The sequence below is a fragment of the Ylistrum balloti genome, unplaced genomic scaffold (genome assembly GCF_031769215.1).
Source record: "Ylistrum balloti isolate Yb309-2 unplaced genomic scaffold, AGI_CSIRO_Ybal_v1 Utg370016, whole genome shotgun sequence".
NCBI classification, from domain to species: domain Eukaryota; kingdom Metazoa; phylum Mollusca; class Bivalvia; order Pectinida; family Pectinidae; genus Ylistrum; species Ylistrum balloti.
Window position 1 is genome coordinate 73,689 of NW_026782086.1, and position 27,921 is coordinate 101,609.

Sequence of the window (27,921 nt, forward strand, 5' to 3'; positions counted from 1 at the left end):
GAGAACGCGAAAACAGGAGATGTGTTCGGCATTCTAGCAAACCATGTACTCGGTATGTTTCATTTTCTTCAAGCTGGTAATGTCAATAGAATAGAAGTTCTCATAACACATCCAGTAGAAGATTTAAGTGTGACGTTTCGATGACTTCACTGTCACCTTCATTGGACAAATGACCACTATGAAGCATACTAACACGGACATATGTAGTGGACAAGATCGTAAGGAATCGAACATTTTTTTTCAACTTCTGATGTCATATTGGAAATAATAAAAAAAAGATCACATGAGGATTGACTGCGCATTCAACACCGTAGACACAACGAATAGCACAAAATTCAATTGTGAGGAAGACATCAATAGCACTTTGCCATTCCTCGACAACCTTCCGGTAAAAAAAAATGACGGTACTAAACTGTCTTTAGGAAAAAACGCCACGGACCAATACCTGTACATCCGATCGCACAGATCACCCCCATCAGAAGTTGGGCGTCGTCCGAACTTTGCTCTACAGATGGGAGCCTGTTGTAACAGAAGAACATGACAAGAGACAATAAATCGCATCCGGATCACCATGAAAGCATGTCATCTGGATGACCTGATTGGACGACCCGGATAGTAAACGAATACGAGAAAAGCAAAGAAAATACCAAGAGACGACAACACCAAAAGAAAAGAAATGAAGGGACAGGTAGTCATCCCTTTCATCAAAGGCCAGTCTGTAAATATTCAGAGGATTTACCGTGGTCTTGGTATTGCAACAGCCATGATGCCACACAAGACATTCCGAATTATCGACCCGGTCAATCCAAAGGATAAACACCCAAAGAGAACGCCTCAGAATCTATAAGAAATCGTCCGACTTAATAAACATCAGATTTTCAACAAAAAAAAAAGAAAAAGAAAACAGAAGCCCAAGAAGGCAAAATCTCACTCCCAGATCAACAAATAATTCAAAAAGAATAATTCATACAGCAAACAGAGAGAACATTCTTTTCAGTCAGCTGGTCAAAGAGCCCAGTACTTAACAGGGACGAGGGTGAGTGTGGGGGTAAGACACAAACTACTGCTCATCTAGAATGCCATAACCAAGCTGAAGTATTAAACAAAGCAAAGCTAAATCACCTGCAAACTGCAGTATACTGCACACCTAGTGTTATTACGCTTCACACTGGTTATATCTGATAAAAATGACATTGTGGTTATCGAAGCGTTACGATTTTGTCATAAGGACTTCTATGCTCTCAGCAGTCCTTTTTCAGATTAGAATTCGCGCAGAGGGCGTATAAGCATACCGGTTCAGATTTGGTGTCTTGCATAGTGCAGACAATTTATATCCGCCATTTCATTGTTATCTTGGTTGCAGTCGATCAATAAAATCGCATTGTGCGAACAATGACTTGTATATCAGTCAATAACATGTATTAAATCAGTTCGTAACCGGAGCTACCAGTCGTTATGAACAGGATCCGTCACAGGCAGCGTAAATCTTTCCTGTTAATGTTGTGATTATGTAGGTGGTGAATGTTTTTCTGACGGCTGTCAGCTAGCTGTTTCCATTGCAGGCGCTTAATACACAAGATACAGCAGGTGAGTTGTTCACTGCATGAAGTTGAATCACATACACTGCATTAAAATACACCTTAATATAAATTTACTTTCGAATTAACGAGGGGATTTATACTACCTGTTTTTGGCTATAGGTTTATCTTGCAACAGGCACTGCCATTGCCAGAATATACCTCCCACATATATTTTTGTTGTATTCGGCAGTGACGGAAAACTGCTGTATTTCAAAATTGCCGTAATTCGACAGAAATATTTTCTGAATATTTTTGTCTTTCTTCACCTTCGCCACAATACAGCTTATAATTAAAGACTCTGACCATGTATTCTCTGTATAACTGTTACGCATATTGCGCATATGTAATATCCTTGGCGCATTAGTTTCGGACCCCCTAAGAATCATTTCACACTAGCTACGCTACATTGACAAAATTGCCACTGCTCACCTGAAACGATCTAACTGTGTATCAACTTCAGTTTCTGATGACATCACTAAATCATCGAGAGGCTTATGTTAGCTTACAGTGACATAGGAGTACGAATGCATTACATAAAGCCGTCATTTGAATGAGAATGACGTTTTGATAAGAATAACAATCAAAATAATTTCATGATACGAAAGTTGTGGATTTCCATGTTGATGTGTTTACTTTTACTAAGTGGTTAGATTTAAGGTTTTATTGCTTGGTCCCTTATTTTCAAATTAGCCGCTTTTCTTGGTAAAGTTCTTTTTTACAACAAAAGCTATGAAATACAGTTAATTTTTCCTCTCTCAGCCTACAACTCACTGGTAAATAAAAATTAGAAACGAGTCATCCGAGTGATATTTCAGAAATCAACATTTTTTCAAATATAGGATGAGCATGTTAGGACTTCCAAGGCTAAAAAATTGCAGGAAGGCTAGCCTGTTATTCATGGTCAAATTTTAGTCATGTGGCGGACAGCAACATAACATTGACATCTGAGGATATACTGTGGGTTATTTTATCATATCTGTGAGGCTGTTTAACATGTAAAAATGTGTATTAAGGAAAATAACACAATTTAGCCAAAAAAATAGATATACTCAAAAATCATATGGTGAATGGTTTTAATCACAAATTTTCTTTCTTCTGGAAGTGTGACATGTTACAGCAACCAAAATGATACAGATGCGAGGTTAAGCAGGTCAATAGTTCAAGTAATGGCCGTTCCGAAATACATAATGGTCTGGAACCTATGTCTGGATCATAAAATTGAGCGATATGTATACTTTGATGAAGATGAGTAGTGAGATGGTTGAATATGGTCGTTGCAAATTTTATCCAAATGTTCCAGTGGAGAGTCATGGAATTTCCTTAATTAGTATTAAACAACTTATATTACACTTGCTTCCACCACACAATTCACAATCAGTGCGGGTTATATATATATATAAAAAAAACCTTTGACACGGAAAGGTCATACCTTTGGCTTGAATCAATATCAAAGGTATGTTTATCTGCAAATGCTACAGTGAGTGAATAACACTATAGGTAGCCATTCGGATCTCCCATATTTACTGCCATTTGTTTCACTCTGTCAGTACCTTTGATGTATCCTGCCACATTTTCTGGATAGAGGCTCAGTCATGTAGTCTCTATCAGCCAATCGGTGCTTTACGTTACAAAGTGTCATGAAAAATTCTCACTAGGTTGAAATTGGGAGCAGATAGGTTTCAACCAATCAGAGCTCATCTTACATACACCGTTTGGTTCCAGATAAGGGTTATGAACTTTCATTATCATGTGTCTCTGCATTAATATTCTCCAATAAGATACGACAAAATATTTATTTTATAATCAATATTTTATACATAACAATATACAGAGTTGGATTGGAACAATTGTAACTCTTCAATATAATTCAAACATCGACTGCTAAATAATGTTCAGATATTCGTAATTATCAATAATATCACAGACTTCGAGTAAATCTGTTCATTATTATATCATTTAAAGGATGCTTTAGAATTGTCCACTTGCCTAAAAAGAAGTGTGCTAGTCATGGATGTTGAAACATGTTTTTTAACACGAACATATACTTAGACCAAGGATATAACATGTAGACACATATTCTATAGATACATAGATGAACATACATCGAAGTAAGTTATGGAAATGATATAAAAACCTAGTGAGGTGGTGATACTTTTCCCGGAAACCTACGATATTGGTTTTCATTGAGTATTGATATTGGAAAATATGGGATTAATTGTTGGAAATCATTTATATATCGATAGATGGTTAATACTATGACCCGTGATCATGTAAATAACTAGTTGATTTTATAGTGAAGTGGTTTGTTAAGAAACAGTCTCTTTCTTAACTTGTTTAAGAGTGTTTTAGACATTTTTATGCACTTGCACAGACTTTGATATAGATATTAATCTGTATTTAAGTCTGCTATGCTGACAAAACGGGTGAGCCTCTGTTAAAGCTCACAATGCAAGTTAAAAAAATTACTTGTTTCTGATAAAAAAAAAGGTTGTTTTTAGATTGCTTCTGAGACCTCCCCTCGATGCTTATGATATCTTCCGGCCATTGTATCTGAGGTAGTGGCATTCAAGGGTATAAAAGGCCTGCAGCCTGTCAAACCGGTTATCATTATTTCAATGTTGTTGCAATGCAAACATGAGAACATTTTACTTGCTTCCATTTTTTACTCCTGAGTGACTGAATAACCTGGAAATGGATGTTTAACACATAGTTATGACAAACAGATACAATATTAGCCATATAACAGAAATGAACATTTATTTACATTACAATTTACACATCTTAAGCCATGCATTCTGGAAGAAAAAACACACCACATATCAACAAATGAATAACTATGGCAAACCCTATCTTGTTTATCCAGAGTGCTGGCATAAGCTCCTGCATAATAAACTGTACTATGTCCTGCTATTTACCTTAGAAAAAAAGTCCATGAGTCAAATTTTAAACAATCTATGTGAGGTCACCACTTTGCACAGGTTTTACTTTTACATGACCAAGACTGAGAAAACATAAACAAATAATATCATATATTATACAGAGCTTCATTGACATAGTAAAATTGATCTTGTCAAGAGTTTGGTGCACATGCACGTGTTTCGGGAAATATGTGTTGGACTATTGTGAGTGAGTTATTGTGATCGCCTCTTATCCGGCGTTGTATGTTGTACGTCGTTAATAAATAATATTTTCGACAAAAAGACCGACGTGCTGATATTGGGTCTGTAGCATGCTGGGATGAAGGGCTTCCAAGTTTGTTAAAATGAATGACCTTGACCCACTTTCAAAGTCACAGGGTCAAATATGTCCAAATATTTAAACAGATTCTTCGCAATAACCAATAGATCCAGAGTGCTGATGTTGAGCTAGGAGAATGCTTGTATGAAGGGCAAGGTCTTGAGCAATAACTCCTCTGTGTAAGAAATAAACTTTCATGATCACTTGAAGACATTGTGGCAAATGATGATAGCAGCATGTAATCATTAATATTCAATAATTTTGTGTCTCCATTCCTAACCTTACCTATACAGTACCTGTGTATTGTTTAGTGCACTAGCTGTATAGTTACACAGGTAAAAATGGGCAACATTTGGGATGTTTATTAAACACTTGATCCTGAGCATCCTTATAATTTTCCATTCCTGAACTATTTTTACTCAGAAATTCTCAGAAATAAGATAAAGAACAGAGGAAAGAAGAGAAAAGAAATGAAAATATCCAACTGTTAAAGAACAAATACAGATAAAATAATGGTGGGTACCAAGAGCCCTCTTGGATCTCTTGTTTATTTTAAGAAGGCTCTGATCTGTGTACCATAGGTTTAAGGGATCCATTTTAACCTAGATTTTGAGAATTTTCTCTCATTGGAGATTGTTTTGAAATGGTTAAAATCGTTAACATCTATGAAGAAAATATAACAAGTTGTCAACAACCAATAACTTATATACAAATCTGAAATGAAGGGTTTATTTTCCAGATTAAATAGAATGGATAAACCCTCACAAAAACCAAGCACTGTTACTATCCATTGGTTCCGAAATGGACTACGAATACATGACAACCCAGCTTTGTGTGATGCATTAGAAAACTGTGATGAGTTTTATCCAATATTTATTTTTGATGGAGAAGTTGCAGGTATGTATGATTCACTACTAAATACTATTCAAAACCCTGTTCTTGTACATATATGTACTACATGCATATGTTATCTGAGGAGTTCTAAGCACTGAAATTCAGAAAAAAAGATACAATTTCTGTATGAATGCTAATTTTTTTGCATTAAGTCCTTGACAGTATGATTTAGGTAGTTGTTGCCTCTCAAACATAGAAACATTTAAGTGCATATCTTTGGTAAAAATATAATGTTCTTCTCCTTTTCTACTTGGTAGTTTGCTTTCAATTGCTACTTTTAACCTACATCTGTTCATGTGTAGCTTTGTTGCTTCTCACTCTTTAACTTTCTCCTTTTCAGGAACAAAATTTGCTGGATTCAATCGAATGCGATTTTTGCATGAAAGCCTTGAAGATCTGGACAATACTTTTAAAAAGAATGGTGGCCGTTTGTATACATTTCAAGGGAAAGCAAGAGATGTGTTGGAAGGCTTGTTTTCTGTAAGAAAAAAATTAATTTGTTTTATGTATTATTCTAACCATATTTTGAATTTTTAATGGAAGAAACTAGACTTTCAAAATTTTAAGGCCCAAAAAAGTGCATTTATGGTAAAAATTTAAAGAATTTCATTTGAGATGGGAAGGATGGACAGGTATAATTGGCAGTTTATTTTCACATTTCAGTTAAAGATGTTTAAGGGCTTAATACTTTTTTTTTGTATTTACACTGAGTAGAAAATATGATAAAATTTCTGTTGCAATTTGTTGAAGAAATACTACCTTGAGTCAAATTTGAATACAAAAATGTTAGGATACGTTCCTGTACAACAAAGCTATGGATGGGAGATAGGATGTCACTTTGACTCTGTCTCATGGCTCCTTGTTATGAAATCTGAGAAATTGCATTTTTTGTTCATTAAAAAGGATAAGATTAATGTTATTGTATGGGGATAACTGAGCTTTTGTTCAACAGCAATTTATCTGAAAATATTAATTGATATGAATTCTGGGTCATTTATGGCAAATTAACATTACTTAGTGTCCAGTGGGCAAATCTAAGGGTCATCCACCATGAATACAGAGGTCTGGGGTTAAATAGGTAAAATGTTGGTAAATAATTGAAATGTTTCCCTTTGCATACCTTTCTAAATGTCTTGGTCAAATGTAGGGTGTGGAGCGTTGCCATTTTCATTCCGCTTAAGGTGCATGGTCAGGCATGTAAAAATTCTTAATCAAAGTTAAAAGAGCTGGCTTATTGTGGAACAAAGAAATGGCATTGTTTGTAATTCTTTTAGATATTTATAGATATGGGTGGGCTTATTACCGTACCTGGCATGAGGAATGAAAGTAAAGCATTGTTGTGCAATATCTTATACATTTTAACACATTCTGACCCCCTTTCCCCTTTTCCATACTTGGTATTGAGGAACCTAGGGAGAGATGTTGGTTCAATTTTGGTTGTTCAGTGTTTTTCAACCATATTCACTGAAATTTACTGGAAATTAAGTGGGAAAATAGATTCATTTTTAATATCTATATTTTGCATTGAAAACTTGAGTGTTCAGATGAAATAATTTCAAAGCTATAATGCACTAATATCAGTTTGTCTTGCCTGTGGCAGGAGTGGAATGTGACACGTTTGACATATGAGGCAGAGGTAGAGCCAATCTGGGAGGCACGTGATGAGGAAGTGGAGAAACTGTGTCAGGAAAAGGGTATAGAACTGATCTCTAGGGTATCTCATACCTTATGGAACCCCTCTGAGTAAGCATCAATTTGTAGCTGATCTGCCCTTTTGCCATTGTGCAGCATCCTTCTTATAGCATCAACTTTTCTCTTCAAAGGACTTTTTTCTCAATAACCAAAAGGTCCACTTTACTGATGTTGGGCCTGTAGCATGCTGGGGTGAATTACATCCAAGTCTGTTCTAATGATTTGCCTTGACCCACTTTCAAGGTCACAGCTGTTCATGAGTTTAAAATCAGGCAGAAGCATGCTGGAAGAATAGGCATTCAAGTTGTCAGAAATTGACTGTAAGCCGTTGAAAGTAAAGCACTCTATCTGTTCATTCCTTGAGGAATTTTTATCTAATTTCACATTCATTTAAAGGACTTAAGTTTCAGTGTTCTAGTATTAAGGTCAAGGTCATATGACACTACACATAATGTATTTGGAAAATCTTTGTCAACACATGGTGGCTTCATTTTATACATACTTGTCCATTTTCTTTCTTGCACATTGTTTAAGACAAAGAAAAACTGCAAGGGGGTTGGTATTGCTTGCATTGCCTTGCATTGGTGAAATATTGGGTGACAGGTTGAAACATTATGCACATATCGACACTGGCTGACCACAAGGTGCTTATAGATAGGTTTAAACGGGGCAAATTGACAAAAAAACTTTCAAAAACATTTTATGATTCAGGTAGGGTAGCGTCAAATACTCACCATGAATGGAAGGGTCTTAAGAATGTTTTAAATTTTTTAAATTGTGAATTTCATGACCCCTGTGTCTTATATTACACCCTGGGGATGGGATAAAGTTTATCATTGATTATAGGAAAATTTAAGTTTCGAGCATAACTTGTTTAATTTCTGTTTGAAGGAATCAAACTTAGTTAGAATTATTAGTATTGGATGGCAGTTAGATGGTACTTTTTAAAGTTGCATTACTTGTACTTCGTACACGAAGCTCAAAAAATTATTTTTGTTTCCTATGCAATATGTAACAACAGTGAAAAATGACATTTTCTATGAATCTCAGGTAACCATATGTCTAAGGCCTTAGGCCTCTTTCCTTGCAGTTCATAATAATTTACCCACCAGGGACCTCAGCTGGATATGGTTTCTTCACTGAGTAATGCTATTTTTTTGGTGGGCTATTTGTTCTATGTCCATGGTCCATGGTCAGTGGTTCGTGGTTGATCCATCCTTCTCTCCGTCTGTCCTTAAACAATATTTGTTATCGCTATTTCTTGAGAAGCACTGGATGGATCTTTCTCAAATTGCATATCTAGATTCCCCCTGGTCTCTAGTTGTGCCCATTTGATTTCTGGATTAGTAAAAATGACAAAATGGCCGACAGCCATCTTGATTTTTTTTTAACAAAGATTTTTATCGCTATTTCTTGAAAACTAGGGAATGGATCTCTCTAAAGTTTCATATGTAGGTTCCATTGGTCTCTAGTTGTGCCCATGTAATTTTGGAACTGATAAAAGAAAATAATATGGCAGAAAGACAGCCATCTTTGACCTTTGAAAGATTGTTAAAGCTATTTCTTGAGAAGTACTGGATGGATCTTTCTAAAAGGTTCCTCTTGGTCCTTAGTTGTTCTCATTTGATTTTAGTTGCATTAAAAAAATGGCTGACAGATTGGTCATCTTGGATTTTGTCTTTGAAAGGTTTGTTTTCACTATTTCTTAAGAACCACTCTATAGGTCTTTCTCAAATTTCATCTTTAGGTTTCTTTAGGTCCTTAGTTGTGTTGGTTTTAGTTTGGGACAAATTTCTTATGTATGTTCCCTTTGATCTCTTCTTCTGCTCATTTGATTTTGAAACTGATTAGCAGAAACAAAGTGGCTTCCAGGCGACCATTTTGGATTTGGCAGGTTAAGTTTATCATCGCTATTTCTGCAAAGTAATGTTCTAACGTCTTTTCAATAAGAGCAAGATCCCTTTTGGATGTCTTGTTGTAAGTTATGTGCCATGTTTATCCTGCTACAAGTTCAGGCCAACAAATAACTTGGGTCTCCTAGGTAGTTTTTTGTATAAGTACAGAGATGAATGAATGGCTCTGTGAAATTTTGCATGAAAAGGTTCTATACAGTTTGTAAGAGGTAGGGAAACACTTACCTATAGTGTGAAAAAATTGTGAAATATGGTAAAGTAATAATACTTTGTGTTTCAGTGTAATAGAGAAGAATGGCGGTACCCCTCCTGTTACTTTCACTCATTTTCAACTGACCACCTCCTTGCTTGGGCCCCCTGAACGCCATGTACCTGCCCCTGAACTAAGTAATGTCAATATGCCGGTGAATGACAACTTTGACGAGAAGTTTGCCCTACCCAGTGTCAAGGAATTAGGTTTGTAGACAGATGGTCATGATTAATTACCAGGGTACAGGGTAGTATATATGATGTTATTGTCTGATGTTTAAACAAATTCTTGGAAAGAGTAGACTATGTGTGTAATCACTTTTATATGTATTTTTTTTTATCAGAAGTGTAGTTGTTAGTTTTAAATTACTAAACACCTGATTGACCAATTTGTATCCCAACTTTTCATTTTTTGTTGTTCAGATATGTTTGATGTTATAAATAAAGCAGGTTTTCAGTGCTTATAGCAATCCATAAGGTCATTAACGAAATACTGTTTTGGGTAGGTGATTAATTGCCAATGTACCCATATGTAATTGCTTGCATTATTTGTCTGATAACTAGATCCAAGTTACCAACAACATGACTGTTGGGATTTAAATCCACACTACTCAGTAGTCATCGTCTACAACTAATTCAAGTTACAGAATGTTATTTCACATTTGTTTCTGTAATGGTATTACATAATTTTACAAATTAAAATTTCATTGTATTGGACAATTTTGATCAGATTTGTTAACACTGAAATAAGTTAATGAGATTCAGGAGACATCACAGGCCTTTTTGTTTATTACAAACTTTACATATTTTCAAACATGAGAGAAATTTTAACAAATCAAATATCTATTGTGCTGGTTGGTTGCAATCCCATAATCACCATACTTCAGGGGGCTTAATGTGGGGAAAAAAACAAAAATGTCAGAGAAAAATGTATGTGTGGTGAAGGAACCCCATGTATATAAAAATCTAAATTTCAATTGTCTTATTTTTCCACACTCCACCAGTGTTTTATTTTGGTTGACCAGGTTATGAACCAGAATGCAAGGAGCAGACTGAACGCATTAATGAGTGGTTAGGGGGAGAGACAAAAGCCCTACAGCTCCTGGAGAAGCGACTCACAAACGAGAGAAAGGTTATTTCTCAAATCTAGCTCTTTCTGGAAGTGAAAGTTTTGGTTTAAAGTGCTGTATGATGGACATCTGTGGATATTGACCTTTAGATAAAACCATTCTGTGTATTTTTAAAAATGCCAGACACACTTGTACTGCTAATATTTATATAATCAAAGATGGAGGTTTGAGTGTCTGTTTTTGAAGTTACATGTATGTAGCACACAGAAATTTCATTGGTTAATTTGTTGAGAGATTCAGTTTGTAAGAAGAGAATTAGCTTAGCGTGATGGTCAGCCTTAAAGCTTGACCAGTTTGAAATAAAAAGCTTTTGTGCATAAGATACAAAAAGTACACTTAATATACTTTTTATAGGTTAATATCAAAATCTTCATTTTCAGCACATTGCTGACAAAGTCATGCTGCCCAATCAGTTTTTACCGGACCTAGTTGGTCCTCCAGCTAGTTTGAGTCCCCATCTGCGGTTTGGCTGTGTGTCTGTAAGGAGATTCTACTGGGGCATTCATGACCTGTACAAAGAGGTAAGTATGTAACCTATAAGGATATAGGTTGATAGGTCATAGTATTTGTTGAAGTATACCAGGTAAGTGACTATTTTTAACACAGAATTAATTATACCATCTGGGTTATATAAACTTTGGAATCGAGGGAGAAAATAATGTGCAGTCTCTTGTAAGTGAGATATATATCAGGTGTTTCAATCTTAACCCTCTTGGAAAGGTCCATTAGTTGCTAAACACTCTGCAATCTACATATTTACATATTTCTCTGTTAGGGTTGGGAATCTTGTGTCTCATTGTCAAGGAGATGAAAGGCTGATATTAATCTCACTCAAATAAAAATGTAAATAAACTTGCAAAGGGTATGGCTCTTTTGGACAACACTTCATTTCCTTGTATTTGCCTGTATTTCTGATGTACATTTTGAATTTTCATGATTTTCGGACTATATGATCAGTGAGTGATTCTTTAAAAGAATATAAGACTACAAAACATTTGCTGTAATTGTGATGTTTGACACATTAATGTACTGCAGTTGTAATATTTTATCCACAAATTGCACTGTAGTTTTGTTGTTTAATCCACAAATTGCACTGTGGTTTTGTTGTTTAATCCACAAAATGTGCTGTAATTGTGATGTTTAATCCACAAAATGTGCTGTAATTGTGATGTTTAATCCACAAAATGTGCTGTAATTGTGATGTGTAATCCACAAAATGTGCTGTAATTGTGATGTTTAATCCACAAAATGTGCTGTAATTGTGATGTTTAATCCACAAAATGTGCTGTAATTGTGATGTTTAATCCACAAAATGTGCTGTAATTGTGATGTTTAATCCAAAAAAATGTGCTGTAATTGTGATGTTTAATTCACAAAATGTGCTGTAATTGTGATATTTAATCCAAAAAAATGTGCTGTAATTGTGATGTTTAATCCACAATATGTGCTGTAATTGTGATGTTAAATCAACAAAAAAATGTGTTTAATCCACAAAATGTTTTTAAATTGTGATGTTTAATCCACAAAAAATGTGTTTAATCCACAAAATGTTTTTAAATTGTGATGTTTAATCCAAAAAAATGTGCTGTAATTGTGATGTTTAATCCACAATATGTGCTGTAATTGTGATGTTTAATCCACAAAATGTGCTGTAATTGTGATATTTAATCCAAAAAAATGTGCTGTAATTGTGATATTTAATAAAAAAAAATGTGCTGTAATTGTGATGTTTAATCCACAAAATGTGCTGTAATTGTGATGTTTAATCCACAAAATGTTTTTAAATTGTGATGTTTAATCCACAAAATGTGCTGTAATTGTGATGTTTAATCCACAAAATGTGCTGTAATTGTGATATTTAATCCAAAAAAATGTGCTGTAATTGTGATGTTTAATCCACAATATGTGCTGTAATTGTGATGTTAAATCAACAAAATGTGCTGTAATTGTGATGTTTAATCCACAAAATGTTTTTAAATTGTGATGTTTAATCCACAAAATGTGCTGTAATTGTGATGTTTAATCCACAAAATGTTTTTAAATTGTGATGTTTAATCCACAAAATGTGCTGTAATTGTGATGTTTAATCCACAAAATGTTTTTAAATTGTGATGTTTAATCCACAAAATGTTTTTAAATTGTGATGTTTAATCCACAAAATGTGCTGTAATTGTGATGTTTAATCCACAAAATGTGCTGTAATTGTGATGTTTAATTCACAAAATGTGCTGTAATTGTGATGTTTAATTCACAAAATGTGCTGTTATTGTGATGCTTTAACTGTGATGTTTTACTGCCAGATTTGTGGAGACAAGGAAGTGTCTGCTGCATATGATATTACTGTTACAAAGAGCTTATCTGTGTCATTGTAAAAAGTATGATGGTGATATTTCATTACAGATTCATGGTGACAAAGAAGTACCAATATCACTGACAGGTCAGTTAGTTTGGCGAGAGTATTTCTACACCATGTCTGTAAAAAATATGTTCTTTGACAAGATGAAGGAGAACCCAATCTGTCTGGACATTGCCTGGGATGAAGACTCAGAAAAGCTGGAAAAATGGGTCATGGTAATGTTACTTCATTTGATTTTAATGCTCATTTGTCATATTTCATATGAAGGTTCCCCTTTGTCCTTAGTTGTGTCATTTTGATTGTGTGACTGATCAGAGAAAAGAAATGGCTGACAGACAGTCATCTTGTTTTTTAAAATGTTTGTTATCACTCTTTCTTGAGATAGCCTGGATGAATCTTTTTAACTTTTCATAAGCAGAATCCCTTTTGTCCTTGTCTGTGCTTTTTTGATTTTGGGAATGATAAGAAAAAGCAAAAATATTTGATAGGCAACAATCTTTGAATTTTCGCAGTAATGATTGTTATCTCTACCTTTGGGAAATACTTTCTCAAATTTAATACCTTGGTAACCCTTATTCACTCCTTAGTTGTGTCCTTTTGAAGCTGGGACTAATAAGAAAAACATAAGGGCCTGACAGCCAACCATATTTGTATTTGGCAATTGTTATCAATTTTAATGAGGAATTTTCAAATTTCATATAATTAAGGCCAACAGCAGTTGAAATTAGAGAAAAGAAACATGTCAAGCTTTTAAGAGCATTGATGATCAAACAGTGATTTGTGCTAAGATTTTTTTCGTTTACCTCACCGAAGGCTAAGTAAAATAAAAAATTTGAAAACAGGCGACAATTCTCATGTGAATGGAAACTGCTGTAAGATCTGTTCAAAGATGTTCATTAGCCTATTTTAATTGGATGAATATACTTTTCAAGTCACACTGTATCAGTGGTCTGCTGTCTGTCTGTTCTTTGTTGTACGTCGAGGAAAGAAGTTAATACAACAATGGGTACTAAAAATCCCTTCGGAATCTCTTGTTTTAACTTTTGAATGTCAGACCTAAATGTACCACCTTGCTTTGTATTCAGTGATATTTGTAATATTTGATTTTTGGATTACCCACGTACAGTCGAACTTCGTTAACTCGAACTCGGAAAACTCGAAGACCCCGTTTAACTCGAAGCACTTTGTCGGTCCCGGCAAAATCTTCTCTTTATTCTAGTAATCAAAACTCGGAAAACTCGAATTCGGAAAACTCGAAAAACTCTGTTAATTTGAAGTAAAAATTTGGTCCCAACAACAAAACATATACTGAATATGATCGGAAAACTCGAAGTATAAATTTTGTGCCGGTCAATTACATTGCTGATGCGCTACGCCGTTTTGCAATTTTACCGACAATAGGCTTTACAAGTGAATATTAATGAACAATACTGTAATTAACAATATTCATGTTTTAGAAAAGTGTTTATTGTTATTTACTTGAATGATAAAAGGTAACCGTTAGATCTTATAATTGATAGATATCGGCGATAAAAAGTGAAGTTCTACTCACATTGCGTAATTTCCGTGTCTGTCAGCCATAACAAACACCCACCTGTGTATACACTCAGTGAAGCGGAACTAAGCTATAGAAAACAATCACAACACTGGCCCGGTTTTTCACATTGTATGTGTTTCTTAAAATGTTAGATTTGGTTCTATTTTGTTTGTATTATGTGTTTAATTAATGTCAAATTATTAAATTGTGAATGTTGATTTCCGTATCATCGTTATTTATGTAGCCTAGACTCGTGTTGACATGTAGGCTAATCTAGTTCTCGTTAATTAAAAAGGACTGACAGAACGAAATTGATGGTTTCTAAATAATAAGCAAACTGCACCTAATTTAATTATCAATTCTGGTTTTTCAACGATCAAGAACAAAATATGTTTGCTTATTACCGGAATCTACATCAAGCTCGTATATAGCCAAAAAGTGACAAAAAGTACAAGGAACGTCAGGAACATTAAAAATCTTTGCACCAAAACTCATGAACTCGGCTATCTCGAAGACTCGGATAACTCAAAGTATTTTCGTGGTCCCATCGACTTCGAGTTAACGAGGTTTGACTGTAGTTTAAAATTCCTAAGAAATCTTGGTTCATGACATTACTTTCATTGTTATATGGTTTCGAAAAACACCACTTCCCTGATACATCTCTTCAATTCTCCAAACACAATAAGGTAAACTTGCTATGTATCATAAAGTGAAATTGCTGTTGTAGGGACAGACAGGATATCCCTGGATAGATGCAGGTATGAATCAGTTGCGAGCCGAGGGATGGTGTCACCATGTGGTCCGTCATGCTGTTTCCTGCTTTCTGACTCGTGGTGATCTCTGGATCAACTGGGAACTGGGCTGCCAGGTATGAATCTGTTTAAAGGGCCAACTCAGCCCTGAAGAGCTTTAAAAGATTACATACCTTTTTTACTGACCCCTTTTACAGTTGATGATGATCAATTAAAAAACAATGCATTTCCTTACCCGTTTTGCTAACTCACTCTAAAAAGCCAAATGAGCTTACGTGGAGTCCGTCTGTCTGACATCAAATTTTCTCTTTAAACAACTTCTTATAAATAACCAAAATGCTTAGAATAATGATGTTTCTTTGGTAGGTTCCTGGGATGGAGCCTTACAAATTTTGTGAAAACAAATGACCTTGACCCATATTTAAGGTCAGAATGGTCAAATTTGTTAAAACTTTCAATACTTTTTTTGATTAACTAAAAGGCCCTGAATCATATTTTTGTGGAAAGTTCTTGTATTGAAGTTCAACAAATTTTGTGTAAAGAATGTCTTTGGCCTATATACAAAGTTAACGGAATCAGGTTTGGTATTATTTCAAATAATTTCTTCTCATTTACACCAAATATTCAAATGTCAACAATGTAAAAGTTACCAGGTACCAGGTGAGCTATGCTGGCCCATTCAGCTTCTTGTTATACTCCTGCATGACAGGGTTGTGGCATATAAAACATAGTATTTGTGCTGTCTATCCATCCTTCCATCAGTCTTTGGTTAGATGTTTCTTCAGATCTGTTAATAACTATTTTAAGATTGATTTTCATTTTAGAATGGTTGTAATTATTTTCAGGTTTTCATGAAATAATTTCTGATACCTCTGGAACTTTGCTTATTGGCTTTAAAGTTGTTACATGCACATACATACTTCAATAAAATTTTGTTGTTTGGTAAAAAATAGGAAACCATGAAATAAACATCATGAAATGTTCAAAAATGTATCATATGTTAAAGTAAAATCGTAAAGGAAAAGCAAACAAAGAGAGATACAAATCATAGGAAGACTTTATACTGAAATTTTAAAGAAGGCCGTCGTTCATATATTGAGGTTATAGCGTATTTAGAATTCAAATGTTATGTACTTAGAATCTCAGAACAGCAATTACTGTTACACCACCAAATTTTCATAACGTTAAGTGATGTACAGATAATGTTATTACAATGTTTAATTTTATCAATGTTATTCTGTTGATGAATTAATGTTAAGTAAGATAATGTTGAAATGACAATAAACTGGTTTTATTTTCTACACAGACAAATAACGTTACAAAATATTGGCTGTGTTTTCTATTCAAAGAACCTTTGTGAGCCTATTGTTGATGCCGTTAAATTCCAATGTTTTCCATCAGAAACCCTTTATCCTTTTCAGCATAGTTTAAGAGTAAATAGGGCTAGTCGTTATATCGTACTGCTAACTGATAGATATTGTACTTACAAGTAGTACATATATTTTATATATCCAGGTGTTTTTTAAGTACCAGCTTGATGCTGATTGGTCAGTTTGTGCCGGTAATTGGATGTGGATGTCAAGCTCAGCATTTGAGAAAGTGTTTCAATGTGCAACATGTTTCTGCCCTGTAGGATATGGACGACGTATGGATCCTAAGGGACAATTTGTGAGGTAAATATCTGAGGTGATTAGGTTACAATGTTTGATATGATCCTAAAATTTTACACTGCAGAACGATGTGCAAAAAAACATGCTACCAAAATTCAAATGAATCACGTTGACTATGCAGGGGCTAAAAGGTTAGATGTCTTAAAGCATTTAAAAAAGACTATATCCTGGTTATCTGAAAATATCTGATTATGAGTTTTAACAAACATCCTGCTTAATTGAATGAGCGACCTTTATAGGCTTGACTCATTTTCAAGGTCACAGGAGTCATATGCATTAAAATTTTTAAATAACTGCTGTTTGTAATATTGAGACTGAGGACTATGCTATAAGTTGGTAACATGGAAATAAAGGACTTTGATTGAAATTTCAAACTAATTTGACATTGACCAACTTGATAGTTGAACAAAGTGGGGTGAGGAAAAGATGAACATTACCAAAGGCTCCCAACCCCCAGGCCTGAGAGGCAGAACAAAAGATTAAAAATCTTCCTTGTTCCATAGGGATTTCATAATTCTGTCTAAATTTTGGCTGAAGTATTCTTGGGTGAGTGGGAACCATTTCTTTTGTGGAGAGTGGAAATGGTTCTTTTTCTGAAGAATGTCAGGATTTCGTCCCAATTTGGTCTCCATCATTCTGGGGTGAATAGAAATTATTTTTGTGTAAATGATTGACCTGGTCCCTGAGCAGGAGGATCAGGGTCCATTTGGGTTAACATTTTGCAAATTCTTCAAAATTTTTCTTCTGTTGCAGGAATGCCAAGATTTTGCCCCAATTACGTCTTAATCATCCATGCATTATTTTCTTAATTAACAGTTACCTGTTGAGGGCAGAGGGAATTGGCCCAATGAGGAAATAGATACATTTATATTAACATATGTACCATCATCAGATGGTGGGCTATTCAAATAGCACTATGTCCATGGTCCCTTGTCCAGGGTCATCCATCTGTCTGCAATCAATTTTTTTGTTATGGCTAGTTTTTGATAAATGCTGAATGGATCTTTCTCAATTTTCATATATAGGTGTCCCTTGGTCTCTTGTTGTGCCCATCTAATTTTGGGACTGATCAAACAAATGAAATGGTTGAAAGGTGGCCATCTTGTATTTTAACTTTAAGAAGTATTGGATGGATCGCTCTCAATTTTTGTATGTAGGTTTCCCTTTGTTCCTAGTTGCCCATATTTCATTTTGGGACAGATCAGAAAAACGAAATGCCTGACAGGCAATCATCTTTGATTTTGCTGGTTTGTTATCACTATTTTTTGAGAATTACTGGATTTATCTGTTATAAATTTCATATATAGGTTCCCCTTGGTCCCTAGTTGTGCCCATTTGACTTTTGGTTTAATCAGAAAAACAAAATGATTGACAGGTGACCGTTATGGATTTTGACCTTGACGGTTTGTTAACGCTGTTTCTTGAGAGCTACAGCATTCATTTTTCTCAAATTTCATTTGGTACTAATCAGAAAAAGAACATCCCCTGCAGGCAGCTTTCTTTTTTTTATGACATCAAAACTTCATCACTGTTTCCAGGAGAGATACTGCATAAATCTTTCTCACATTTCATATGCAGGTGCCCCTTGGTCCTTAATTGTCTGTTATTGCTATTTCATAAGAAGTACTGGATGGATCTCTCTCAAATTTCATATGTATGTTTCCTTTGGTCTCTACTTGTGCCCATTTGATTTTGGGATTGATAAGAAGAAACAAAATGGCTTTCAGGTAACCATTTGGATTTGGCAGGTAAAGATTATCATCGCTTTATGTGCAAGGGAATGTTCAAATTTCTTATCATTAAGAGCAAAAACAGAGAAGAGAAAAGAAGGGGAAAGATCCAACTTTCAAAGAGAAAAGAAGATCCCTCTTGTATCTCTTGTTTTGTTGAAGCAATTACAGTCAAAGTTAGATGAGTGATACAGGCCTTGTTGACCTCTTGTCTTTCTAGGCGGTATGTGCCGGTTTTGAAGGATATGCCAATGCAGTATTTGTTTGAACCCTGGAAAGCCCCATACCACATACAAGAAAAGGCAAACTGTATAATTGGTAAAGACTATCCCCGACCCATGGTAGACCACAAAGAGGCCTCTGAGTACTGTCGTAACAAGATGATGGATGTTCACAGACGACTCGCTCAATCGAGTAAGTATTGTGTGTGCAGTGTATCGACTCTCTCACCACAATGTTCTTATGCTCTGAGCAAGCAATAGTCAACCTATCAATATATAGTAGTCAAGTTTCCTTTATGAAAATCAACAGTACTGTTTCAGTATTTAACAAGCAGTATCAAAACTTAAAATATTTGAATGTCCTTCATAGTCAAGTGACCTTTATAGAGGTTCAGTAACTGCTATTTAAAGCTAACAATGACAGTTTAAAAACTTACATGTTTGGGATTAAAAAACCCAAACTTCAAGAATGTTTTTGAGACCTTCACCAAAGTTAACAATATCTTCTGGTCATCAATATATTATATGTATGTATATATATATATATATATATACACATTTTCTCGCTTTCATTTTCCTGGAGTAAATGAAGAACTTGGAAATGGATATTGGAACATGTATTTATGACAGAAAGATCAATATTAGCCAAATGAAAGAAATACACATGTATTACATTATAATTTATGCAACTTGAACTATGCATCAAATGGTTTGACTGACCTCCAAGGGACAGAGGGTTGAGACCCAAAAGGGAAAAATTATATGTGGTGTGTTGTGTGCTTGGATATTTAGAACTGCTTTTCCTTTAGTTGTTATAAGCACTTTCAATCAAGCAGATGAGTTATACAGGCTTATGGGCCTCTTGTTTTTTGTTTTTATCTCAATATGAACTCTTATTAACTTGCATTGAAAATCCTATATTGTATTAATATTGACTATCAAAGGTTGTGAAAAAGAAATTTCCTTGACTCATATATAAGGTTACAGGTTTTAAATCTATTTAATACTTTAAATGACTAGTTCTGTCTAACCAAGAGGCACAGAAGCATAATAATTAGCTGACAAGGTTCCTGGGTGATGCAAAACAAAATTTTCTAAAAGAAATTACCTTGGGCTGTTTTCATGGTCACAGGGGTCAAATTTGTTAAAAACTTTAAATGACTTCTTCTGCCTAACTAAAAGGCACAAAAGTATGGTATATGGCTGATATGTCCTAAGGATAAAACCCTAGAAAATGTTTGAAATGAAATGACCTTGACGTATATTCAAGGTCACAGGGGTCAAATTTGTTAAAAACTTTAAATGACTTCTACTGACTGAGCTTATGGGTCAGAAAATCATGATACTTGCTGATATTGGCTGATATGTTTCTAGGATGAAGCTTCACAATGTGTGCAAAGAAAATAAAAACCAAAAAAGGCCTTGACCTATATTCAAGGTCACAGGGTTGAATTTGTTAAAACCTTAAAATGACTACTTTTGACAAACCAAAAGATGCTGAAGTATTTTGTTTAGTTCATACGTTCCTAGGATAAAGCCTAACAAGTTTGAAAAAATATATAACCTTGACCCATATTCAAGGTCATAGGGGTCATATTTACTTAACCGGTAAAGGACTTCTTCTGGTAAACCAAAAATCTGTGAAGCAGGATGTTTGATGGAAAGGTGTTTCTACGTCAAAGCTTAAGAAATTTTGAGAAAAAGAAGAGATATTTACATATAACCCAGTTTATAACTGTCACTGTTTAGTTTTAGAAGCTGTTTGTTGTGAAAATTGGTTAAAATTGATTGATGTGCCAATTTGAAAGCAAATGGTGGTGTGTTAATATCTTTGTGATAAATACTTATTCAATTTTTTAAGAAACATTGAATTCCATGCAGGCCTATTAGCCATTTTGTTAATTCCATTTATTACAAAGGAATCAGCAAATTTCCTCAATGACACAACATTGAAACAGTTAATATAAATACATGTAGTTGCATTTCCAGCTTGGTACAAAAATTAATAAACACATGTATCTTCAGTGTCATATGTTTATATATTTATCAGGTCCTGTTCCCCACTGTGCTCCATCAAATTCCAAGGAAGCCAATCTATTTAGCTGGTTACCAGAAACAGAGGTGACATTATTGTGCAACCATACACAACAGATGTGGCCGGAGAAGAAATCCATTGCCTTGATGTCTTAGATATTCAAGAGCAAACCATCAATGTTGTGTTTTGTCTCTTGATTTTTATTGTGTTTTATGTGATTACTACATGCATTAAACAATCCAATTTTGTGCTTTGGCTGAAGAACAGACTTTCCAGTGCAATGCGGTAGCATATATATTTTTATTGAATGAGCGGAAACTACATCAAGCTGATGAAAAAGACTTCGCATAATTATCATTCTATTACCGTGATTTATTATTGTTTTATAAATATCTGTACTTTGGTACATCTTTATTTGTATGTAGTGTTTAAAACACAGGAGTTAAAATGTAGGGTTTTGTAACATCTTAATTGGTAACAGACCTTACAGATTATCTGCAGTATATTAAGATAAATATTTGATGAAGGCATAAGTACACAATATTATGTATAACATCAAATGCTTTCATTCAACTGAAGATTTCCTCGGCAACTTTTGCCCTCACTGTGATATAATTTCAGTATGTTTCTGATTAACTTAGAGTTTAGAACACAGTTTATGTCGACAATGCACTCAAAATATTAACAGTCTTTTTCTTTTATTTTTGGGTAAGGATGACCATGATGTGTTGTTATTTTTTGGGTCAATCAGAATCCAATATGGCCACCATTTCTGCCATTTTGAAAAAAACATGAATTTAAAGAAAAAAAATTTTAGGGCCATTGAGCTGAAAATTGATGGGAGTTTTAAGGACAGGATGCCAACAATATGTTGTTATTCTTTTGTCTGTTCAAATGTTTGACATGGCAGCTAGCCACAACGACCTTTTTAGCAAACATTATCAGATGGTGGCTATATAAATTGCTCTACATCCGTCTACCATCCATCCATAAACATTATTTGTTGTCACTTTTTCTTGAGAAATGCTGTATGGGTCTTTCTTGAATTTCATATATAGGTTTCCAAAGGTCAGTAGTTGTGCCTGTTTGATTTTGGGGTTGTTCAGAGAAACAAAATGGCCAACAGGCAGCCATATTTGATTATTTCAATGAAGATTATTATCGCTTTTTGTTGAGAAGTCCTGGATGGATCATTTTCAAATTTCATATATAGGTTGCCTTTGGTCCCTAGTTGTATTGGTTTTGGTCTGATCAGATCTATAAAGTGGCCTTCAGGCTGCCATCTTAGATTTTGACTATTAAAGTTTGTTATGAATATTTCTTGAGAAGTACTTTATGGATATCTCACAAATTTTCTTTGTAGGTTCCTCTTGGTCCCTCTTTGTTCTGGTTTGATTTTTTGGTCTGATAACAAAAACTAAATGGCCGACAGACGGCCATCTTGGATTATTTCAATGAAGTTTGTTATCGCTATGTGTTTAGAAGTGCTCAGTGGATATCTCACAAATTTTCTTTGTAGGTTCCCTTTGGTTCCTAGTTGTTCCTGTTTGATTTTTGGTCTGATTTGAAAAACAATATGGCCAACAGGTGGCCATCTTAAATTTCGTCTGTTAGAGTTTGTTATCACTATTTCTTGAGAAGTACTCAATGGATTTCTCTCAAATTTCCTGTGTAGGTTTCCCTTTGTCCCTAGTGGCTGACAGGTGGCCATCTTGGATTTTCACAGTGAAAGTTTGTTGTTGCTGTTTTTTGAGAACTACAGCATAGATCCCTCAAATTTCATATGTATGTTCCCCTTGATCCATATTTGTGCCTGTTTGATTTGGAAAAACAAAATGACCAACATGCAGCCATCTTGTACTTCGTCTCATAAAGTTAGTTATCGCTACTTCTGTTGCATAGATTTTTCTCAAATTTGATCCCTAGTTGTGCCTGTTTGATTTTGGGACTAATCAGAGGAGACAAGATGGCTTTCAGCTGACCATCTTGAATGTTAATAAAGTTTGTTAACGCTATTTTCGCAAAAGATAAATGTTCAAATTTTTCATCATTAAAAGCAAAAACAGAAGAGAAGAGAAAAGTAGGAGAAAGATTCTATCCTATAGAACAAATAAAGATAAAAGCATGGTGGGTGCCAAGATTTCTCTGGGATCTGTTGGGTTTTTTTACATGATAGTGCTGTTACTTCTCATATGGATCTGAAATCAAAGACCGCCAGAATTACTATCTTCAATTCTCTAGTTCTACTGCTGGTGCCATTGAGATAAAATTCCCAAGGGATTTTCAAAAGCTCAAATAAGAAGGATTGATCTGAATGTTTCAATAATTTGATTGAAATTTGCTAAGAGCGAATTCGACATGCACTGTTTAAATAGGGTTTTTCATAATTGTTTCGATGACTGCATTTATTAGGTGTATATATTCAAATGACCATTAAGGCCCATGGCCCTTTTTGGATTTATTTTTCTGAGTTATAATCTGTCATTGTTTAGATATTAAAGACAGGAAGGATGAGATAAAACGTTATGCAAAATGTTTGTTATGACTAGATGTTTCTGTGTGATAGTAGATAATGATGGAATACAATGTTGTTTATATAACATGAAATGAACAGATATAAAGAAGTTAGGTACATGTATTTGAAAGTTGGAATAAGGTCGTATTTTTACATCTTAATGTATACATAATATATGAAAACTTTAAATTAATATGAAAAAGTGGGTATTTATTCTTTTCCATGGAGAGAAGGGATGAGGAGGGTTATTCTTTGGGATCTTTTGAATTCATTGTTTTAAAACCACAACTAATGTTTTCATTTTTTAGGTTCTGTGTCGATATTTTTCAACTGTAAGGCATCCAGAATGAGGACATTTTAAGTTTGATCTACATTTCTGAATATATATTCAAAATTAAAGGTCATTAAATGATGTGGATGTATGACTTGTGATTACTTTAAAAGTAATGTCTTTTATTACTTAATTGGACGGTTTAATGCAGTGAATTTGTCCATATGTTATTTATGTGTATATGTAACTTGAGTATTATACCATGGAGCCTTTTTCATTTGTTGCACCACAGAAAAATAGATTGTGATGTCATAATATGGACAATGATGATGGTAAGTAGTGAATATGAATGGTGCAACAAATGACTGCCTTCATTCGATATTGTCCTTAACATTTTTTCTTAAACACTTGTGGAAATGTAAATTTTCTGGGTTATGTGATGACAAGTCTCTTAAATTTGTTTTCATTTCATGAGATTTTATAAAACTTGCCTCAAAGGTTTCCTTTTTTTTGTTAGCAAAGCCTCGCAAAAATTCAAACACCTAAGACCTATTTCATTAAATCTCATATGAAGTGAAAACTTACTTACAATTCTGTGTGTCTCTGTGTCACTTCAATCTTTTGGTGAGTTTTCATTGCATGTTGATTTGCTCCCTTATTCTGTGTAGTGCTTAGTATGTGCCTTGGTTGTTGTTAATAGAGCAAAAGATGAAGGAAATTCTACAGTTAAGAAGCTATTGGTGAACTCTATGACAAAATGAAAGTGAAAGTCAGAAAAACGAGACAGCATTATTGAAAACACAGGGTGAAATTTAAGACTTGATGAACAGAATCAGAAGTATCAGTACAAACTAAGCTGTAACTTGATATGAATGAATGTATGTAGTTTAAAAGGGACTGAGGAACGCAAAGAAGATTTATAGAATAGAGAGTTAGGGGCATGAAATACAACATTGTGCTTACTATATAAGCATGAAAATATAACGGATGAAATACATAACTTTTTCCAAAGTCAACTAGGAGTAACATTTCAGTTAGAAATTGTGAACATACCGAGTTTCTAGGTGAAAATTCTTGGCAAATGCTGACCAGTTGTGGTCCATTCCCTGAACTACAATGACAAGCAGGAGGTTGAAGATCAAGGATACATGCCCAAAAGCTTTAGAGTTTAGTTGCAGGCTTTGAAATCAGTGGAATGGACAGATGAAATATGCTTGAGCTAAGCCTTGACTTATCATAATATAAAGGCCATGTGGAGGGACTAACTGTAATGTGATAGGATATATATATATTGGGAAATTAGGTAGTGAAGACTTGCTAAATATTATAAATAAACGTGACATTTTGATTTTGGGTTGAAATAGATGAGGAAGCAGAATAAGAAGATTGCGAGGTAGAGGCAGAGGAATTGTAATTTTTAGTAGACAAGCGATTTGTGATTTGATAATATTAATGAGAAATATGTTTTGTTTAAGATATATAGTGACTTAAAAATGAAGATTGCTGTGGGATGTATTTATTTGCTTGTTACTCTGTATTTCCCACTTCTTAATAGTACTGTTTATTGAATATATGAAGAAGACATTTTGCCAGTGATATGATTACAAAGTGTTAGGAAAGGAGATTTTATTGTGAGATTTTAATGAGAATTGCGAGTGACTATATTACTATTCATGATGTAAATCAAGAGATTGTGAATATCATATCTGATATCGTAAACTATGTAAATGACTCTCTCCCATCAACACGTTCAAATATGGACTCCTATGGTAATCAGATTTGAATACAACTCCTTTCTCCTTTACAATTATTCAATTATAAATGAGTGCTATAAAGATGACTTGAGTGGTAGTATATCAGTAGAGTGAGGATCTAGTTGAATTGATTATCTATTGACATATAATAACCTATTTCAGAATATGGTATATTTTTCAGAATGGAATCCTTTTACATTTTTTTTTCTCACCATTCTCCAATATGTATTACTATATCTGTTCAAGGTAATGATTTTATATTGAAGAAATAAACTAGTGTAAAGAGGAATGAAGGTCATGCTGAGAGGGTTCAAAGGTCAATAGTGTAAATTCATTTTTTGGTTATTCTAGGATAGACTTCAATAAAAACGGTGTAGATGAGAGTGAGGCGAAGTTTATGATATAATGAATGAATTACTAAAGTCTTTTGGTATCATGCTTATCAATTCGAGGACTGATCAAATGTTTGTATGGAGGATAAGCTATGGTTTATTGAAAATTGCAAAAACAGATAGGTTGGACATTTTAATGCATTATTTTATTTCAATACAGTAAATATAAGTCTCATTTCTTTTCTTTGTTCGTAAAAGGTGATATAAAAACTGTAATTAAAGCATGATTATCAATCACAACATGATGATATAAACAGGGTTTACACAGTTTTCAAAATCATCTTACAAAGTGAAAGTAGGAAATATAATATTGAAAGGAATAATAGAATTTGTACATTGTGTAACAGTGATGCCATTGAATTTCATTTAATACCTAAATGTGAATGATATCTAGATTCAAGGAAAAGTTTCATTTAGAAATATTATTATAATAGACCTAGCATGTTAAGATTTATCCAACGTATGAAATCTTTTAACAAGAGAGAATTTATCAATGCCACATGTGTGAGTTATAAGAAAAGAGGAGAAAGTTGAAAGTATGCATTTCATTGTTTGTTTAAACAATTACTCAGCGTAACTTTTTTAAGTACAATGTAAATTGTTGTAATGTATCTTATACTGATGAGCCACAAGGCTTATGGTAATAAAATGATTTAAAAGTGTGTAATTACCATTAGATTCCTGTCAAATCGGACATATCAACAAGATTTTCTAATGCAATAACTTGTAAGATGTACAATATCCACAGAACCTTGATTTTATGTATTACTGGTATAAAGAGCAACACGTAAATTGAGAAGAAAGATGTTGAGAAATGTTCAAAGTAAAGTTATGTATTTGTGGTTAGTTTAACAGGTTAATGATGTGATGGATGTTTGGTATTGTACCTGTACTTTGATAATTCAAAGTATCAAGATTATTTTGTACTTCCAGGAAAATGTTTATTTTTCTGTACTTGTTGTAAATATCTAAGATCATGTATTGTTATTGTTGTCCAGTTTGATGGAATATTAAATTGATTTTAAAAAAAGGTCTTGTTGTCAATATCAGCAATGTTTAAATGATCATACATAATAAAAAGGAAAGTTATCGGAATGTTGTTCATCAATAGTCATGTGATAATGGCAGCAAGTTGAAGTGTTACGAGAGGTTCACACAGTATATTGAAATTCTTAATAATGACAGTGTAAAGAAAACATTTATTGGAATCTGCTTAAAACTCTGGAAGGCATTATGATTTCACAAATTTTGTAAGCTGAATCAGCATAAGGGGGCAAAACTCTATTAAAAGGACAGATAACTTCATGAAAAAGAGGGTGCACATCTTTTAAAGTCAAACTGATAAGACAAAGTGAATCTTAGGGCCATTATAAATGTGAAAGAAGTGTATTTCATAAGGTTTTGTTACATGAAGTACAAGAGACATAAATAACTCCAATAAAAGGGCTATGAGGGTTCATATCTTGAGTCATACTGATAAATACATTGTATGGAAGTAAAAGCGGATTAAAACTGGAAAGAATGTTCTTTTGCTCATATTTTCAGCTCACTTGGGATGAAGGTTCAAGTCCAGGTGAGCTTATGGCATACCGCTGCAGTCTGTCATCTTCCCAACTGTCAATTTTTTTCTACAAATTGCTTCTACTCATGAACGACTAAGCAGATTTTAACCGAATTTGGTCTAAAGTATCCAAAGTGGAATAAATTTTTTTATAATTAGTCACCATGAGGCCTACAAGTTCTTTATTTAAAATTCTACTCCTCCAGTAGGAATCATTGGGTATTGTCAAATTTTGGTAATGTGGAAGTGGAACAAACTCTGTAAAATGCTACTCCTCCTATAGGAATGATTAGGTGTTGTCCAAAGGAGGAGTGCCAGTTTGAGCCTTCTGGTGGCCATGACGAATACTTTTTATTTTTTTTTTGTCTATTAAAAACTTGAGGTCAAGTGGTAATGACATGACATTAATCTAAGGTCAGCTCAAGGCTGTTC

At 34.1% G+C, this 27,921-nt stretch overlaps 1 protein-coding gene across 1 annotated transcript; it reads left to right on the forward strand.

Annotated features, from left to right (window-relative positions):
• Positions 1–1,520: 1,520 nt before the first annotated feature.
• On the forward strand, positions 1,521–26,990 carry LOC132548496 (cryptochrome-1-like). The gene is made up of 12 exons (XM_060212359.1): positions 1,521–1,587; positions 5,557–5,714; positions 6,052–6,191; positions 7,312–7,454; positions 9,597–9,772; positions 10,591–10,697; positions 11,076–11,216; positions 13,096–13,266; positions 15,316–15,456; positions 16,856–17,013; positions 18,961–19,154; positions 21,012–26,990. The coding sequence occupies exons 2-12, from the start codon at positions 5,567–5,569 to the stop codon at positions 21,149–21,151; spliced, it is 1,659 nt and encodes a 552-aa protein (XP_060068342.1). The 5' UTR covers positions 1,521–1,587; positions 5,557–5,566; the 3' UTR covers positions 21,152–26,990.
• Positions 26,991–27,921: the final 931 nt, after the last annotated feature.

Bases quoted from the DNA above. Each gene is read 5' to 3' on its own strand.
- LOC132548496 (XM_060212359.1), top strand. From the start codon at position 5,567: ATGGATAAACCCTCACAAAAACCAAGCACTGTTACTATCCATTGGTTC. The intron at 6,192-7,311 runs GTAAGAAAAAAA...TGCCTGTGGCAG, and splicing joins TGTTGGAAGGCTTGTTTTCT to GAGTGGAATGTGACACGTTT. The intron at 11,217-13,095 runs GTAAGTATGTAA...ATTTCATTACAG, and splicing joins TTCATGACCTGTACAAAGAG to ATTCATGGTGACAAAGAAGT.